This window comes from Halyomorpha halys, unplaced genomic scaffold (assembly GCF_000696795.3).
Source record: "Halyomorpha halys isolate HHAL.00 unplaced genomic scaffold, Hhal_1.1 Scaffold1425.1, whole genome shotgun sequence".
NCBI classification, from domain to species: domain Eukaryota; kingdom Metazoa; phylum Arthropoda; class Insecta; order Hemiptera; family Pentatomidae; genus Halyomorpha; species Halyomorpha halys.
In genome coordinates, this window is record NW_027111611.1 from 194,740 (window position 1) to 211,673 (window position 16,934).

At 31.4% G+C, this 16,934-nt stretch overlaps 2 protein-coding genes across 3 annotated transcripts in view; one reads left to right on the plus strand and one right to left on the minus strand.

The window, feature by feature from the left end:
• Positions 1-12,975, minus strand: part of LOC106689667 (putative gustatory receptor 28a) — an 18,278-nt gene extending 5,303 nt beyond the window's left edge. The window contains exon 1 of one of the 2 annotated variants that reach the window (XM_014434774.2): positions 12,704-12,975. In XM_014434774.2, the coding sequence (XP_014290260.1) occupies positions 12,704-12,757 (54 nt within the window). In that variant the 5' untranslated portion in view covers positions 12,758-12,975. Of the gene's footprint in view, positions 1-6,275; positions 6,582-12,703 lie in introns of those variants that run through there. The other variant, XM_014434772.2, reaches the window with a different exon arrangement.
• Positions 12,976-14,237: 1,262 nt separating this feature from the next.
• The window catches only part of LOC106689685 (esterase FE4), a 7,698-nt gene continuing 5,001 nt past the window's right edge, over positions 14,238-16,934 (plus strand). The window contains exons 1-5 of the mRNA XM_014434799.3: positions 14,238-14,557; positions 14,755-14,895; positions 15,776-15,935; positions 16,399-16,584; positions 16,661-16,851. Coding sequence (XP_014290285.1) covers positions 14,360-14,557; positions 14,755-14,895; positions 15,776-15,935; positions 16,399-16,584; positions 16,661-16,851 — 876 coding nt within the window. The 5' untranslated portion in view covers positions 14,238-14,359. The remainder of the gene's footprint in view (positions 14,558-14,754; positions 14,896-15,775; positions 15,936-16,398; positions 16,585-16,660; positions 16,852-16,934) is intronic.

A 16,934-nucleotide genomic window follows, 5' to 3' on the forward strand; every position in this document is an offset into this window, starting at 1 on the left:
TAGCTATTAGTTTCTACTATGGATAATTTTTCTCCAACTCCTGATTCCTATTGGTATTTAGTTGTCATGACAACCATCACGGTTGCATTTCTACCCAAATTTTTTATTATCTTTATGATTACTGCTTAAAATAAGTTAATTTAAAACAATTACCAATAATAAAATGCTGCTATCTATTTATTTATAATGCATGTTGAATGTTTTTTATTATTAAATTTATTACTGTATATTATAATATTACTGGTACCTTATTATTTCTGGGGTTCTTTAGTATACATAAAGTTGTTTCCTTACAATTTATAAAAAATCCATAGCGTACCTAGAACCACTTGCGTTTTTACGAACACCCTTAAAATCTAATTTAATTCAATTATATTCAGAATATTACTAAAATCTGGTAAATTAAAAAATTAAGTTATATCGCGACTTCTTTTTGCAGTAAGAAACCAAACTACATATTAATTGAACTTGGAAAAATGCACTTGAAGATATACAATTCTCAAATGAAACTATATATCCATCCACTGTTTACCTCAACTAATAGCATAAAAGGCACCTATTTTATCCCAGGATTGGCTATTACACGTTTGTCACACTTCTGTTCAGTCAGCTATGAATCAGAATGAAATATCGGAAGAAAGTTTTGGAGTTCTGAAAATTTGCTAGAGTAGGTTTGTTTGGATTCCCGATTATGAATTTCAACTTTGTGACCTCCAATTCTTCTCGGAAATATAAAGGAAAGAAGCACATTATTTTTCCTTAAGTATAAAAAAAAAAAAAATTGTTGCAGTCAACAACTTATTAATTATAATGATGACAACTAAGGCGCGTAGGGTATAAACATGGGCTAGGCATTATTTTGTTTTACATTAAATAATTATCTTTTCAATTTATTTGTAAATTATATTATTAAATATTTTTTATAAAGAATTATCAGCTTTTTTTGATACTGATATACTTATTAATTAGTTTTTTATCTAAGTTTTTGTGTTTATGTAAGTTATACAACTGAATATAATTAATAGTATCGAACTGTAACAAAAAAACCGTGCCCATGTAGGCCTCATCAGACATATTTCCGTGACAACGTATACTCTATGCTAAAATAACATAAATATAAATTAAAATCAATCCAATGTTATATATTTGAAATAATAAACCAGTTCACATATTGAATTCAGATATTTATTTTTGCTTGGTTATACATTAATTAATTTTTATACATATGATATAATATCCATATGTTAAACGAAGTCAATTTCCGTTACGGGACACTTTTTCTAACATGGCATCCCGCAAAATGATTTATAAGACGTTGTCACGTCAAAAAAAAAAAATGTTTTAATTGAAACAAAAAAAGCCAACGAGGATATGAAATTTTGTTGTTTCATTTGAATACACATGTTTTATATGTCAGTTGTCCATTTGAAAATAATGTTACGATATATTATAAAATTCATATTTTTCCTTTAGTTTTATGATATGTTTATCTAACTGCAATTTTGTTCTTTTATCAAAATAAATCCAGATATTTTATTTTCTTTAACTGAATAAACCTTAAATGTAACGACCGGCATATCTTTACGATCTTTAAATATTCCTAAAGGTAAAACCTCAGTGGCAAAGGGCCAATGGCAGCCACAAAATTTCTTTCCCTTCTTGTAACTTGAAAACTTTTTAATTTAAAAGTAATATAATCTATTTTATACTAAACTAAAGAAGAGTAAATTCAGAAGGAATTCGCTCTTGCTTAATTTAGTATAGGTTGTTGCTATTGAAAAGGTTTCATGCTATAGGAGAAAAATTAATAAAATAAAATAAATTTTCGGTAAAAACGGCAAACCACATAGTTGAAATTCATAATGAGCGCACCAAAAAAACACAAATGAGTAATTTTCAGACTTGCTATCCCCTGAGGACTGAAACCATTCGCTACGTATTCACCTTACAGAGTGGAGTTTCCATCCTGCTGGAACCCCTTGAATGGGGTTGAATACCCTATTTAGTTATATGCTCAACCTACCCAGAAAACATTATAGTAGAAAAGTCGGGAAGAAAAAAAGGCAGTTATCTCACTCCAATTTTAGATTACTTTAATGAAAACTATATATAATTCATAGTCAAAATTGACGAGTTTGCCAAATATAGGTAGAGGGAATAAAAAATAGCAGCTGTTTCAAAACCATAAAAAACATTACTCTTCAATTCGGTGCTCTATATCTTAAAAACTACCAACACTAGAAAATCTAAGAGAACATTATTTAAAGAAGAGTAAATTTGCTGAAATATTAGTCCTAAAAGAGCTATTTACGTCCAATAGTTCACGAGGTATAGCTCTTTAAAAAGCAAAATTTCTTAAAAATCTACTGAAAGATTAGTAGTTAGTTAATTTATTTTGAAAAATCTATATCTCAGGAACTATGTGAGGTACAGATGTCTATTAGCACTCAAATTAAAGCTAGTTTAATGGACTATAATGATGTTGATGACCTTTACCTTTGAGGGAATAGTAGTTTTCATGATATTTGCTAAAATAATTTGATTTATAGTTGTTCGGACAATAAATTTGATTTATGAAAAACTTTATTTCAGAAACCATTGGACGTACTGATGTCTGCCAGCGCTCAAATTAAAGCTAATTAAATTTCCTACAAAATAGTTACTTATGTTTATCTTTGTAGGAGTAGTAGTTTTTATGATATTTGACAAAATAAACTCACAAAATGTTAATTTCTAGTACTTTGTATAAAATGTTGGATTTTGGAAAAAATATATCTCTAGATCCATAAGACGCACATATGTCTGCCAACACTCAAAATAAAGGAAATTTAACTTTCTATAAAGCAGTTTATGACACTATCTTCGTAGGGGTAGTAGTTTTTATGATATTCACATATGAACTTAAATTTGGCAAATGAAAATTTGTCCGAACAACTATAATTCAATTTATATTAGCAAATTTCATGAAAACTATTACTCCTACGAAGATGAACGTCATAAACTACTTTATACCTCATTAAACTAGCTTTAATTTGTGTGCTAATAGACATCTTTACGTCAAATAGTTTTTGAGATATAGATTTTTCAAAATAAATTCACTAACTACCGATCTTTCTGTACGTCCCAAACAACATTTTTATGAAATGTTGCTTTTTTAAAAAGCTATATCTCGAGAAATATTTAACGTAAATAACTCTTTTAGGGCTTATATTTTAGCAAATTTGCTCATCTTTAAATGAGGTTCTCTTAGGTTTTCTTTTATTGTTCCTACTTTTTAAGATATAGAGCTCCGAATGAAAAATTTAATTTTTTTATCGCTTTGAAACAACTATTTTTTATTCCTCCTACCCATACTTGGCAGACTCGTCAATTTTTACTAGTAATTATACATAGTTTTCATTAAAGTAATCAAAAATTGGGGTTAGATAGCTGCCTTTTTTCTCCTCTTGGGCTCTTGTACTATTACCTGTTGAAGTTACATTGTCAAGGCCTTCTAATGTGAGGGCACCTCATAGCTTATATTAGTGCCAGGGTTAATTAATTATACATAGTACCTCGGCAGAGTGAATGATACTCTCTTCGTTTGTAGGTATGTGGTGATTTACTGTGCGAACGGCCGAACCCATTTTTTTCAATTTGAGATGAGAGGAAACGGTGGTCAGCGGTTAGCCAAAAATTTTCAATTTTGATGGCTTACATTATTCAATGAAATCTCGAGAATGTTTTAAAACGATTTGAGCATAACCTACTGACAAATGATTGTATTACATGAGTAAGTATGTTGGTCTGCAGCTTTGTAACCATTTTTTCAGCGATCTGATCAACAGATTTGTAAGATAAATAACTGAAATTACTAATTAACGGGATAATGTTAATGAAGTTGCTTTTATTTGTATTTATCATATTTCTTATGAGTTTTGTCAAGAAAAATGATACTTAAACTTTGGCATTTCCCTTTCATGGAAGAATATGGGGTATATTTTCGAATTTTGGTTGGTTTCATACCGAATATAATTGTTTTTCAAGTTCACAATCATATTTAATAGAATAAAAATGACTTAAAAAACTAAAACCTTAAAAATAAAAAAGAATTCAATTTTTAAAAACTGACTACGCAATTAATCCTACCCTCACTACCGTCTAAGTACAGGAGTTCTATTCTTCTTCTTTGGCCTTCAAGGCTAAAGGGGGTTGGACCTGCCATCGTTTCCATTCATAAATGAAATAATTGAACCAAGGGAAGTTCACCCCACTCACCAACCGAGGAAATTCCTCCTCAATGGTAACGTAAATTACCGTGGTTCAAAAACAGTGCAGGTCATGGCCACAAACCCAAGAGTATCCAGAAATCCGCGAGTGCGACATTATGTGTGGTCTATTTTCTGGCCAAGTTTCATGGTATTTCAGGGTTAAGTGGCCAAACTGAAAATATGAATTAAGGACCTCAAAACAATAAAAAAAAATTCCTATGAAGGTAGGTATGTCTACAAACGCTTTGTTTAGGAGATAATCACATTTAAAGATTTTCATTGTTATGAATTATTTAGTTTATATGAAATAAATAAAACTTATTTAATTGTTCCAACTACTTTATTAATTAAACGTAAACATTATATTCATATTAAATGTAGTTCAAAGTGATTTCCTTGAGCATTAAGACAGGCTTGCCCTCTTTCTTCAACAGCAGCAGTGGCAAAACAGCACTGGATATTTGTTGTCGTTTCACAAGATTTAATTATCCTTCTTCGAAAGGAATTAAGATCATTAAGCCTTGTATAGACTTCTTGTTTAATGTCTCCACAAACAAAAAAATCCGTGGTGTGAGGTCTGGAGAGCGTGCAGGCTAAGCCACTAATCCATTGATTGGGATAATTAACATTTAGCCATTCTTGTGGACCTCTTCCGTAATGTGCAGGACAACTATCTAATTGAAGCCACAGGTCCCTTCTCATTTGTAGTGGAGTAAGTTAAACTCAATCATTATAATAGTAATCATTATTAAGAAATTCCAGAAATGTGCCCGGATTGAGTTGAGGTGGCAAGAAATGTGGTCCTATTAAAATATTGACTATTATCCCAACCACACATTGCACTGAAACTGGTGCTGAAAACGATGCTAATGAATTGCATGGGGATTTTCCTGCGACCAGAGGTGATTATTTTTTTGATTGAAGATACCTCTTCTTGTGAAGGCAGCTTCATTTGTCCAGAGACTGTTTCCTGAAAATTGTGAATTATACTCAACTTGATCTAAGTACCAATCTGAAAAATGTCTTTTTTGCCGAAAAATCTTGCAGTAATAAATTTTGTACCCATTGATAATGATAAGAGTGGAGTCCATCTGCAATGAGTTCTCCATACTGTAGTTGGCGTAATATTTAATTCTGCTCCAGTTCTTCGTACACTGCCAGATGGATTATCATCAAAATATTGTAATATGGTCGCACTCCTTTCTTTATTTCGTAAAGGGGCGAAAATAACACCAGCACGTGGTATTATAGCAAATGTACCAGTTTCTCTATGGCATTGAAACGTAGAGCTAAAGATATACTTGTTTGGTTATCTTCTATTCGGAAATCGTCTGGCATATTCACGACGGGCAGCATTATCATTACCATTACAAAAACCGTACACAAACACCATATCGGCATATGGTATTATATTCACCACTAGTATAAATTGAAGGAATAATGATGAGTACACTGCGAATCCGCAATTTAATTAATAAAGTAATTAGAACAAATAAATAGGTTTTATTTATTTCATACGTAAATAGTTCATAACAATACCAAACATTAGTAGTGAATATCTCCTAAACAAAGCGTTTGCGGACATACCTTCAGAGGAATTTTTTTGTTGTTTTGAGATCCTTAGTTCATATTTTCAGTTTGGGCACTTAACCCTGAAATACCCTCCGGAGCTTGACCCCAAAACACCCATGGACCGTAATTGTGAAACCCTATAATCTTGGAGGACCCACTTCGCATGTAACCGAGATAGTACTTTAGGAAATATTTTCTGTAATCCCTCTTGAAGTAGTCATACGCCCTCAGCCCCTTTCCTTAATTGTATCCCCTAAGATTACCTGTTTCCATTTGTTTTGTTTATCATGGACAACATTCCGTCCCTTATGACGGATAGGGATAAGTATTGTTTTTGTAACTTTTAAGAATTCTGGTCCTTATTAGTAATCCTACTGTAAGTTTAATTGGTTTGGTAAATTAACATTCTTATTGTTACCTTAGAGCAGTAAAAGAATCACAGTTTAAACTAACCTTATTCGAAGCAGAAGTAGTTGCATGGTTCACCCTCCAAACTGAATAGGAACACAATAGAAAGTTACAAATGTGAGGAAGAGTATAAGTATTCACTTTTTCACTGGGGTATGTGATCCCTATAATGATGCGATACATGTGCGTGCATGATCCCCAAAAGCACACAGACATAATTAGGAGCATTTGCAACGAAAACAAGTCATTTACATTGACTGAGGCGGATAATATTCTGTTTGCGAAATCCATAACTTTTTCCACGTTTTTAGGCTTATCCCCATAAGAATGTTTCATGGCTTCCAAATTAGATAATCCAGCTTCGTAGAGATCGGCAATGATATCTACGAGGTTACTGAACTGCCCACAGACAGTGGGGAGGGAGCCTACAGCTATCCAAGTGAAAATGCCATACAATACAGGTACTCGAGTAAAACACAACAAAATCGACCATATAATAACTACAGATATATCTATATAAGAAAAAAAATCGATTTTAGAACAAATCGATCTGTTCACTAAGGAATACAATTGCTTGAGTTGTTTAAACAGCGTTTCTAGGCGTCTGCGCTGGAGTGAAATAATTACTAGATGAAATGGATATATTGACAAGTAGCAGAACATGTAAATGGAGATCAAGCCTTGGAGGAAGATGTTCCCTTTATAACGAGGCAAAAAGTCGTATATCGCACCAACTCCGACGATTAAAACCGCGCTGGTGAAGAGGAAAGAGGCCGTCAGCAGCCGCCGGTTAAGCAAAAGTTTGGATCGACCATCAGCCTTGAAAGGAAACAGGCAGATGATGGTCGAGAATCTGAAGATCACGTCGCCTTGCGGAGCTCCGTAGTTAGGAGGTGGCATCGCAATGAGCCAAATGATTTGAGAGCTTTAAGGTCAAGTTGTTTACCCACCCATCTGGACATTACAATCGATAGTGTAAAGTGCTCTTCTACCTGAAAAACACTTTTCCAAGGAACGTTTCTAATCGGCAACCTTATTAACAATAAATTCGATAACAATATCATTATTAAAAAAAATCCTGCATCAAGTTACATGTTAGAAACAAAATATATTTCAAGACTAAAAATGTAATTTAAGTGCACACAGATTTCTTTATATAAGTACGTATATATTTAAGAAGAATTAATATTGTGTTATACATTTATATTAATAATTATAGTCAGTCGTACATATTTACGTGTTACATACGTAAATACATATGATAGATATTAGTAATAAACTAGATATCGTTTGTTTATTTTAGTTGCCGAATAGTATTAATGATTTAAAAATTAATAAAATTGAGACAAGATAGGGTAATTTGACTTATAATTAATGACCAGGGCAGAATAGCCTGCAAAACGTTTTTAAATAATTGGTTGTGAGGGGAAAATTTATATTTCAGATTGTCCTTGAGGATGGCCGAAACGTTGGACTGTTAATGAAAAAATAAATAGTGTTGAGACTTAATATGGATACCAATTGATTTATTAAAAAATAAACCAGTCTCAAGAAATTGAAAAGATTATACATAAAGAAATATTTTATTTTATTTTAAGTTCTTTTATTAATATTTTTTCATAATCTAGAGATCCTTTGCTTCTTTTTTCATGCTGCCAATTGAAGGTTGTTTGTTAACAATTAGCCTTTAAATGAGAGCTTATTTATTGGTGTATACATATATATAAGTTATAATACGACAAGCCGTATTGTCCGCCTTAATACTCCCTACCCATGTAAATAAACAACCAAAATGTATATAAGACGCATTAAGAGAGCGAATAAAACCGGCGAATCGTCCGTGGAAATACACAACAGAGGGCCAGAAACACCACCATCCACCAGGAACTCCAGCTACCCTCAGTGCCGGAATATATAGGCCGAAGACACATCAAATTTTTTGATGGGCTTAAGGCCTGTGCCAACCCGCTCTTCAGAGATATCGCCCCTCCACCAAGACCTGGGAGGTGGCAAAGCACTGTCCCCTTAGTAGACGTCCTCGCCGAGGGAAGGACTTCGGACTCTGCAGCTTGAAGTCATCACACCACCACCATCACAAGCCGGAGTGGTCCCTCTCCATTCTGTGTAAGCCCCCAACTAGTATGTTACCAATGTGAAACCGCCTTCAGCGGACCCTGTAACTCAACTTATACTGCCATACGGCAAACCAAGTCAGTATGTAATAGGTATATATACTATGTATTATTATATTTGTAATTGTAATTATATATAAATAAAGAGGATTTGAAAAAAAAATAAAATAAAATAAAACAGTGTTATTTCTGTAGTCTTGCGTACTGTTACACTGCCCAATTTCCTACTTTTTTTTAGTATTCTTCTTCCGACAACGCATAAGTTATATATATATTTTTATTTATTTATATAATAAATAAAAAAAGTAATAGAAAGTATTAATAATGAAAGAATAAAAGAAAGTATTATGCAAAATATTGGGACCGAAAAAGGATGAAGTAACGGGAGAATTTAGAAGATTACACAACGCTGAATTAAGGGACCTACACTCGATAAATATAATTCAAGTGATAGCATTGCGGCGTATAAGATGGGCATGTAAGGTTGTAGAGTTTAGAAACGAGCCGATCTCTAAAATCTTAACAAACACTGAACCGACGGGTAAACGCCCGAGGGAGTGGACCGAAACATAGATGGGAGGATTTCGTTAAAACTGATTTAGTAGAATTGGGTTTGGAGGGCCATCACTGGAAGGATGTATCCAGAGAGCGTTTATTGATATGGGCATCCAACCTTGGGGTTTGTTAGGCCTTTATTATTATTATTATTATTATTTATTTAATACTGGCTGGCAGTCTTGGTAAGTTCATTTTTTGAACTCCAAGTGCCCACCACTGCTGGGAACCTTTATTGGTTGCAGCACCTGATCCTATAGTTTTTATAAGCTCTTAAATTTGTTGGTCAGTTTGTATAACTGGGGTATTTAATTATATACAAAAAAAAATTGAAGGATTTAACTACCTAAAAAAGCCTACCTAAAACCCTCTAATTTCCATAAATGAGGTTTTTAAGCGTTAATTGTAAATAATTAGTTGTAATCCTACAACTTAAGTTCTAAAGGGCTTTATTTGTCAATTTTTATTAAAATTTAATGTAAACTTTGTTGATTGTAACTGTATGTTAATTTAAAAACTGCTGATTGTAAATATTTTTATTTTTTGAACTTGATAATGGACGGAAGAGCCCAATACGTTATTCTGATGATATAAAGAATAAAGATGTGGATAAAGGGTTCAAAATAAGGTCCGCAAAAGAAATATAATAAAGGTTTTTAAATTTCCAACAGCTTTTCGAAAATGATGTACTTTAATTTCTAAATGTTAATACATCTTTTAGCTACCATTCCCAACATACTAACATAACGATTGAGTGGCACGATACTTATACATAAATGTTTCTAACCACACAAACCTTGCAACAAGTCCGTGTTGAAAAATGGTTCAGTCTCTAAACGATAGAAGAATGAAACAGTATTATAAATATTTGTCTATGATTAGACAAAACTATTCAATGAGTGATAAAGTAATGAAATTTACAAGACGAAGATAAATTATTATGAAAGAAAAAGAATAAATGGAATTGATATTATTAAAAGTCAGTGCTACTTTATTTATTTATACCTTCTACAACTTCTTTCAGCTTAACAACTTCTTTGTATTATAATGTACAGTTGCAAATAGCAATAAATAAATATTTAAAAAAAAAAAACTTCTTATAAATATGGATCACTTTCATAACTTTATATCTGATTCAAACATAACTCTTACAGAGTTGACAAGAAAGATTCATTCTTACAAGCAGTTCTGCCCAAATATATTGGGTTGCTAGATAAAAGGTTAACACATTTTTATTTATTTCTTATATTCTTATTGATAATGTCTAAATATCACAAAACAGTATATCATAATCAAACTATAATGACTAAAAAGCTAATGATTCTTAAATTTTGTTTTCCAGTATCAGTTTTAGTCTCTTACTTTTCTTTTCTAGTTATCATAAAAACTTAACTTTTAATAAAAGTTCTATAAATTTCTTTGCCAGGCAAAGATAATGTTGGAATCATATATTATACTTTACCTCAGACAGATATAAGGTCAATCCAACAATGTGGAAAGAATATCCCATGACTTATGATGTAGTTTATAACGTAGCCACTCCTAGGCTCTAGCCAGTCTACTTGCCTCACCCACAGAGAAAAGAGTTAATCTGTCCAAATTCTTATATAGACAATTTAGACAGTTTAACATTCAATCACAGCAAAACATTGCTTCTTCACTAAAAACATCCTGTTAAAGAAGTCATGCAATGCATACCTTCACTTTATTTACCTAGCTGGAGCAAACTTCCATTTTTTTTTCATGGTTTCTGAGCATTAAGCACTGGTGTTGTCACATGTACACACAGTAGACACATGATACAGAAGGTTTGACGAATCATCAAATACCTCTGAATCGAACTTTTAGTAATATGTGTACGAACAACTCACTATATCTCGAGTACTTTTTTTTTTTTGCTCCAATGGTCGCTGATATTGTTAAATTGCTTAATTGTTTTTATTATTGATACTAGGCCCAAAAAACTATGAAATGAAATAGATTCAATTTTGATTAAGTGATTGTTCTGTTTTGGAAGAAAGTTTAGTAATTATAATAAAATATAGTAACACAATACATCAATAGTCAATAGTTAAAGAATATAAAATAACTCCAGTTACCCCGAAGTACTCCATTAATTGCCCTTCTGGAATATCAACGATTCAAATAAAAATACAAAGCCTCAGAAATGAGCGAATTTTGTGGACTGTGACAGAGACTCAATGCTAAAAGACAATGAGGAACGAAAGAGAATATGTTTTGAAAAGATTTTTAGAAATAAATATGTTGGATAAAATTTAATACATTTTTTATATGGATTCTCTTAATATTGTTACTTACCTTGTGGTTCTTTTAATGTAACATATAAATTCTTAACAGGATGAATACTACTTACAAGAATTATGAGATCATCATTTGATTTTAAACTAATTTTATCACCTTCACCACCTAATATAAAAAAATAAAGTAATAAATTAATTAAAGATAACCATTTTATTATTATACTATTAGTAAATAACACTTTAAAATTATAGGTAGGGTTTAAAGATGTTAAAAGTTTCAATCCAAATAAACAGAATTTATGTAATATAATTATAGTTTATACAAAAATGTAAATATAATACACAAATATTAACTGAATATTAAAAAAAAACTGAAATCAGCAGTTCTGTAGTAACAGAGAGATAGTTTTTTTTTGTAAGAATTTATTGTCAGAAGTTTTATGGTTTATGTTTCCTGAAATTCAAATGTTAGGCCTCTTGACCACTGTTCATATGCCCAGACCCCTCTCTCACAAGAGGTTCACCCTAAGTCAGAACTGAGAGAGGCTCAGTAATAATAACCCAACTTATTATTACTGTTTCAGTTGGAAATAACTATAAAGTTCTGACTGCTACGTTCCTTTCCTCAAGAAATCAACCACTAACAGACCCTTTTCAGTAGAGGTCAGGGCATAAATTCACATAAATACGAATGAGTTTACTTATTACTTAATTGCTTTAATTACTTTGGATAAGGTAACAGAAAGTACAATTAGATACATTTATCTCTGAATAAATAGAGTGCTTACACTTTTTTGGGGGGGTTTTAACCAAAGTTTTCAGTCCACAATGTTGTGTTTTTTATACTTTTAAATTGTTTGCAGATATTATTAATTTTAGATTTAACCTGATGAAGTCTTGTGAATTAAAACCACTCTCGACATAATAAAATAGTCTTACAGAAAGCTGCCCCTCTTATTCCTTATTCTCATGAACACTCATAAAAGCTAAATATTTGAGACTAATAATAGTAAAATACGGGTATATATGTTTCCCCCTTTAATCCCTGGAAATACCTACAATTGATTTTTCTAGTTACTAAAAGCTTCTTAAACATTACTTCTGCATTTATACTGGGGTACTGGTACAAATAGAGGGAACAAGTCTAGCAAGTGGCCTTATTGATCCTTTTAGCCAACAGCAAGGAAAAAATGAATGAGTAGTTATAATACATATTGTTCCTCCATGTCATCTTTTTATTTGGCCACTCACATTCAAGATCTTTTGGCTTTCCTTATGAAATACAGAAGGTACGGCCATCAATTATGAACTTGGATTCTGTCAGGGTCCAGAAGACTAAACCTCAGTTTTCCACATAAATGACAAGGTTGTAGTGTCAAAATTCATTTCTTGGGACTGCTGAGAAATAAATATTAACTGCCCCAGGTGGGAATAGAACTCGCGACGTTGCGAACCCATCCCCAATGCACACGGCAGTCGCGTCACAACTACAATTACTAACGATATATTTGTTGAAGCGACTTACCAATGAGCGAACGAAGGATAGAGGGCTTGTTCCAACAAGACTTACCCTCTCCATTCATTTCCTAGACAGCTACCTAACCTGTATGAAATGGTATTATCCAGACCTTCTGGTTTAGAGTGCATCACACATTCAATTGAAAGAACTATCTAATCTCGACAAAACTAAAAAAGTAGTGTTTCACTATTTTCCTATAGTATTTTTTTATTTGGCCTCAAGAAACATATTTGCCAATTGATGTAGGGTTAGCAACAACACTAAATGTTTGTATTTTAGAATAAAGGTTTTTATCAAATTTTATGGAAAAGGTTCATTGGATAAAATTTGTATAAAAACTTATTTAAAAAATTCAAGTTGAATAAAAACTTGTTGAACATTGTAATAAGAGTATAAGTTCAAATAAAGCTTTTAATTTTGACCTTTGGATGTTAGATAATATAACGTAGACCACAAATGATAAGTATGTCCTATAATCTTCTTCAAGTATGTTTTGTATAGTTTTAATCTTAAGTCAATAATCCCACAAGTGATGAATAAACATGTTTTACAAAACAGCTGCACAAAAATATATTTAAAGTTCATGCCAAACTCCCAATACATCTTGAATGTTTTCATCTCATTATACAACACAGAAACTGTCACCATGGAACTGGGTTTTTAGGGAAGCCCACTTTAGGGTTATCACCCATAGCCAGTTCCATTCTTCTAATTTGTTCAACAAATAATCTTCCGTTTTCTATTATCTAAACCATTTCTTACCTGGAGGTTCTCCAGAAGATCTGCCACACCTTCCCTTTTCGCCCTGTGTCACTAAAAGCGTTCTAGAAGGAGATATATTCTCCCTGCTAAGAACTGCATCCAAATATATTAAAAATATTCTGATATATCTATGATGAAAAAATAATCCTTCATTGTATTGACCACTTAGTTTACTTTACTTCTTCTCCTAATTTATCAAGAGAATCATAGAAGAAATACTACTTTTGATGCTTACAGATAGACAAATAATTATTGATTATTTATTTAGTTTTCAAAAATTGTACGCTTCTACTTGACTGAATGGCCTAGAGAAAAAAATCCTTATACAACAACCAAGAGTAGAAGTAGAAGTACTACATCAAGATTTTACTATGTCAAGATTTTTTTTATGAACCAAATTTGTAAGATATTAGAGAGCCCTTAATTTATAATTAAAATTACAGATAATCAAAAGTTTGCTGGACAATTCTAGCACTCTAAAAAAAAAAAAACTAAAAGTGCTTTGAGTTGCATAAATTCTATGTATTCAATCTTCTCAAGATACTTAAATGACACATACTTGGGAATGTTCCAATAGACATTTAAGTCATTCAAGGTCAGTGTCACCCTTAATAATAACGATAAATAATTCTCTAATTAGAATGATTCAAGAGACCTTGTGAGAAGTGTTGAGTGGAAGTGGTGTTGTCCTTCAGAGGAACCATATCAGTTCACCTTATCAGCTAAGTACATCAGATAAAAATTTTACCAATTATATAGTGTGTCTATTTGGTTAAATTCTTAGTTTTTCACTTTAGATTGATATACAATGTATGAAGTTTGATACTTCTTATTAAAAATTTTATTTGTTTTCTTTATTTCTTTATTTATTAATTTCTGTGTTTATAACCAATATTAAAAATGTGCTTTCGTTCAGTTTTCTATTGTTTACTATTTATTTGTAATTTGTATTTAATTGAATCTTTAAGTCAACCGGAAGTTACTATACAGCAAGGTATTGTAAGAGGATTTTATAGGAAAATTATTAATGATCGCGAAATAATAGCTTTTGAAGGGATTCCCTATGCAAAGCCACCAGCAGGAAAGCACAGGTTCAAGGTAAAATCTTATTAGTAAGGACAAAAAATTGTTATTTTTTTCTTCAGTTTTAACATAAATTTTGGTAATATATCAAAAAAAGTATTGTAACTAATATGGTCTCTAGAAAGTAACATATAAAATAAAATTACTAAGTCTAAAAAGTTAAATTAAAATAAACAATTTGTTTAATTTTTTTTTTTACATTTTTGTTAAAGGAACCAGTCCCAGCAAGCCCTTGGTTAGGTATATACAATGCCACCAGGGAGCCACCGTCTTGTCTTCAACTTGACATACTGCTTACAAAAACTTTGCTTGGGTCAGAAGACTGCCTGTATATCAATGTATACACACCAAAGGTTTGTACTCGTAACCAATTTAGTTGGCTTCTAAAACATACACCATATACACTGACAACCTAGATTTCATTTTATTTTATCTAATTCTATATCACTAGTCTAGTCCCACTTTTACTTTACTGCTTTATAGTAGATATGTATTTTTATTTAACAATCTGCTATTTTGTGATTATTATACTTTATAAAATAATATTGATATTTCGATCAAAACATATTATCCATGTACTCTATCCTAGTTAAAGTGAATTGTAAAACTAAGACTAGTTATCAAGAAATATATAAAAGACATAATTAAAGTTTAACATTAATTGAGTGGTGAACAATAAATTCTAAAATGTTATACTCAATATACAAAATATTCGTAATTCAACTTAACTCTAGAATAGTAGTGCTCTGATAATGTGGAGTCAATTCTATTCCAATACCATCAAGCATGTTAATTATAATTTACAAGTAATATTTCAAAGTTTAATAATAAATAAAATAAAAACTCAACATATTAAAAAACTTATTTTAAGTACAGGATATTAAATCATTAATTAATGATTATTTTTTGATTTATATTTCTGTATTAACATCCATTCTGTTTGTAGAACAATTATTTAGATTTTCACAACTGTCTTGTCTCTTATTTTATACTTGGCACACCTAGTTGTTTCACCCATACAATGTATTTTTACAATATATAATACGAAATAACCTAATAAATAAATTTAATAAACATTGTTTTGCTAAAGAGCCCCTATAATAAAGTATATTTGAATTAATTAATCTCTTTTATTGTGCATCTCACTCCTTAACCAACATCAAACTCACTAAATGATATAAATATTATTTATGTTTAAATTAATTATTTCAATTTTCTTTTTTTTACTTTTAGTTGCCTAATGGAAAGACAACAAACCCAGAGCTCCTTGATGTATTAGCTTATATTCATGGTGGAGCTTTTGTTTTAGGAAAATCTGGACATCATGGACCCTCCTTACTCCTTCAAAAGGATGTTGTTTTAGTGACATTCAACTACAGGCTTGGTCCTTTGGGTATGTAAATAATGCCTGATTTAAAAGTTGTTACAACCATAATTTTAGTCTTGGTGAGGTATGTTTAGTCCAGGCCAACCATTTCAGGAAGTAAGGTGCACAAGAATCAGAAAGCCGCAGAATATAAGATATGTATAGGCTCAAGGTGGCTATTTTAAATAATTTAATTTTTAGAATATGAAGGAGATGGTCAGGGATGAGGTCAAAAGGAACAAAAAATAGCTAACAACTATTTATTTGCCTACAGTTAATTTTGATTTAATCATTATATGTAATATATGTCATAATTATCACTATAATTATAAATATCACTGTCAAAATTCAATTTGTTTTTGATTTCTACAATCTTGAAGGTATTCCTTACTGGATCTCTGGACTAGCTTTATCTTTTCTTAAAGAAACCCATGTTATAATGATAAATCAGAAAGTTATTCATTATTATTTTTTTTTTGTTTAATCATAGGTTTCCTTAGCACAGAAGATAGTGTTGTCCCAGGAAATAATGGTTTAAAAGATCAGGTTCTAGCCTTAAAATGGATTCAAAAGAACATAGCAGCATTTGGCGGTAATCCAAACAGTGTGACCCTTGGTGGGCTGTCTGCAGGTGGAGCTAGTTGTCATTATCACCTACTTTCTCCGCTTAGCAAAGGTAATTGCAAGAAGATAGTTCTTTTAATTTATCAGGAAGGAAAGAAGTTTTCATTAAGTGTGATATCATTTTCTAGGATTATTCCATAGAGCTATCTGTATGAGTGGTGTAGCTGTGAACCCATGGGCTATAGGAAAAAACTCAAAAGAAAGAGCAATGGTGATTGCAGATGATCTTGGCTGCCCTGTAAATGATTCCTCAATTATGATTACCTGTTTAAGAAATAGACCAGCTGAAGACATTGTTTCACAAACTCCAAAATTTTCGGTAATAATTTAGTAATAATGTATAATCAAACCAATATATATCATATATTTAATTCAATATATCATATAGAAACGTTTCAGAAA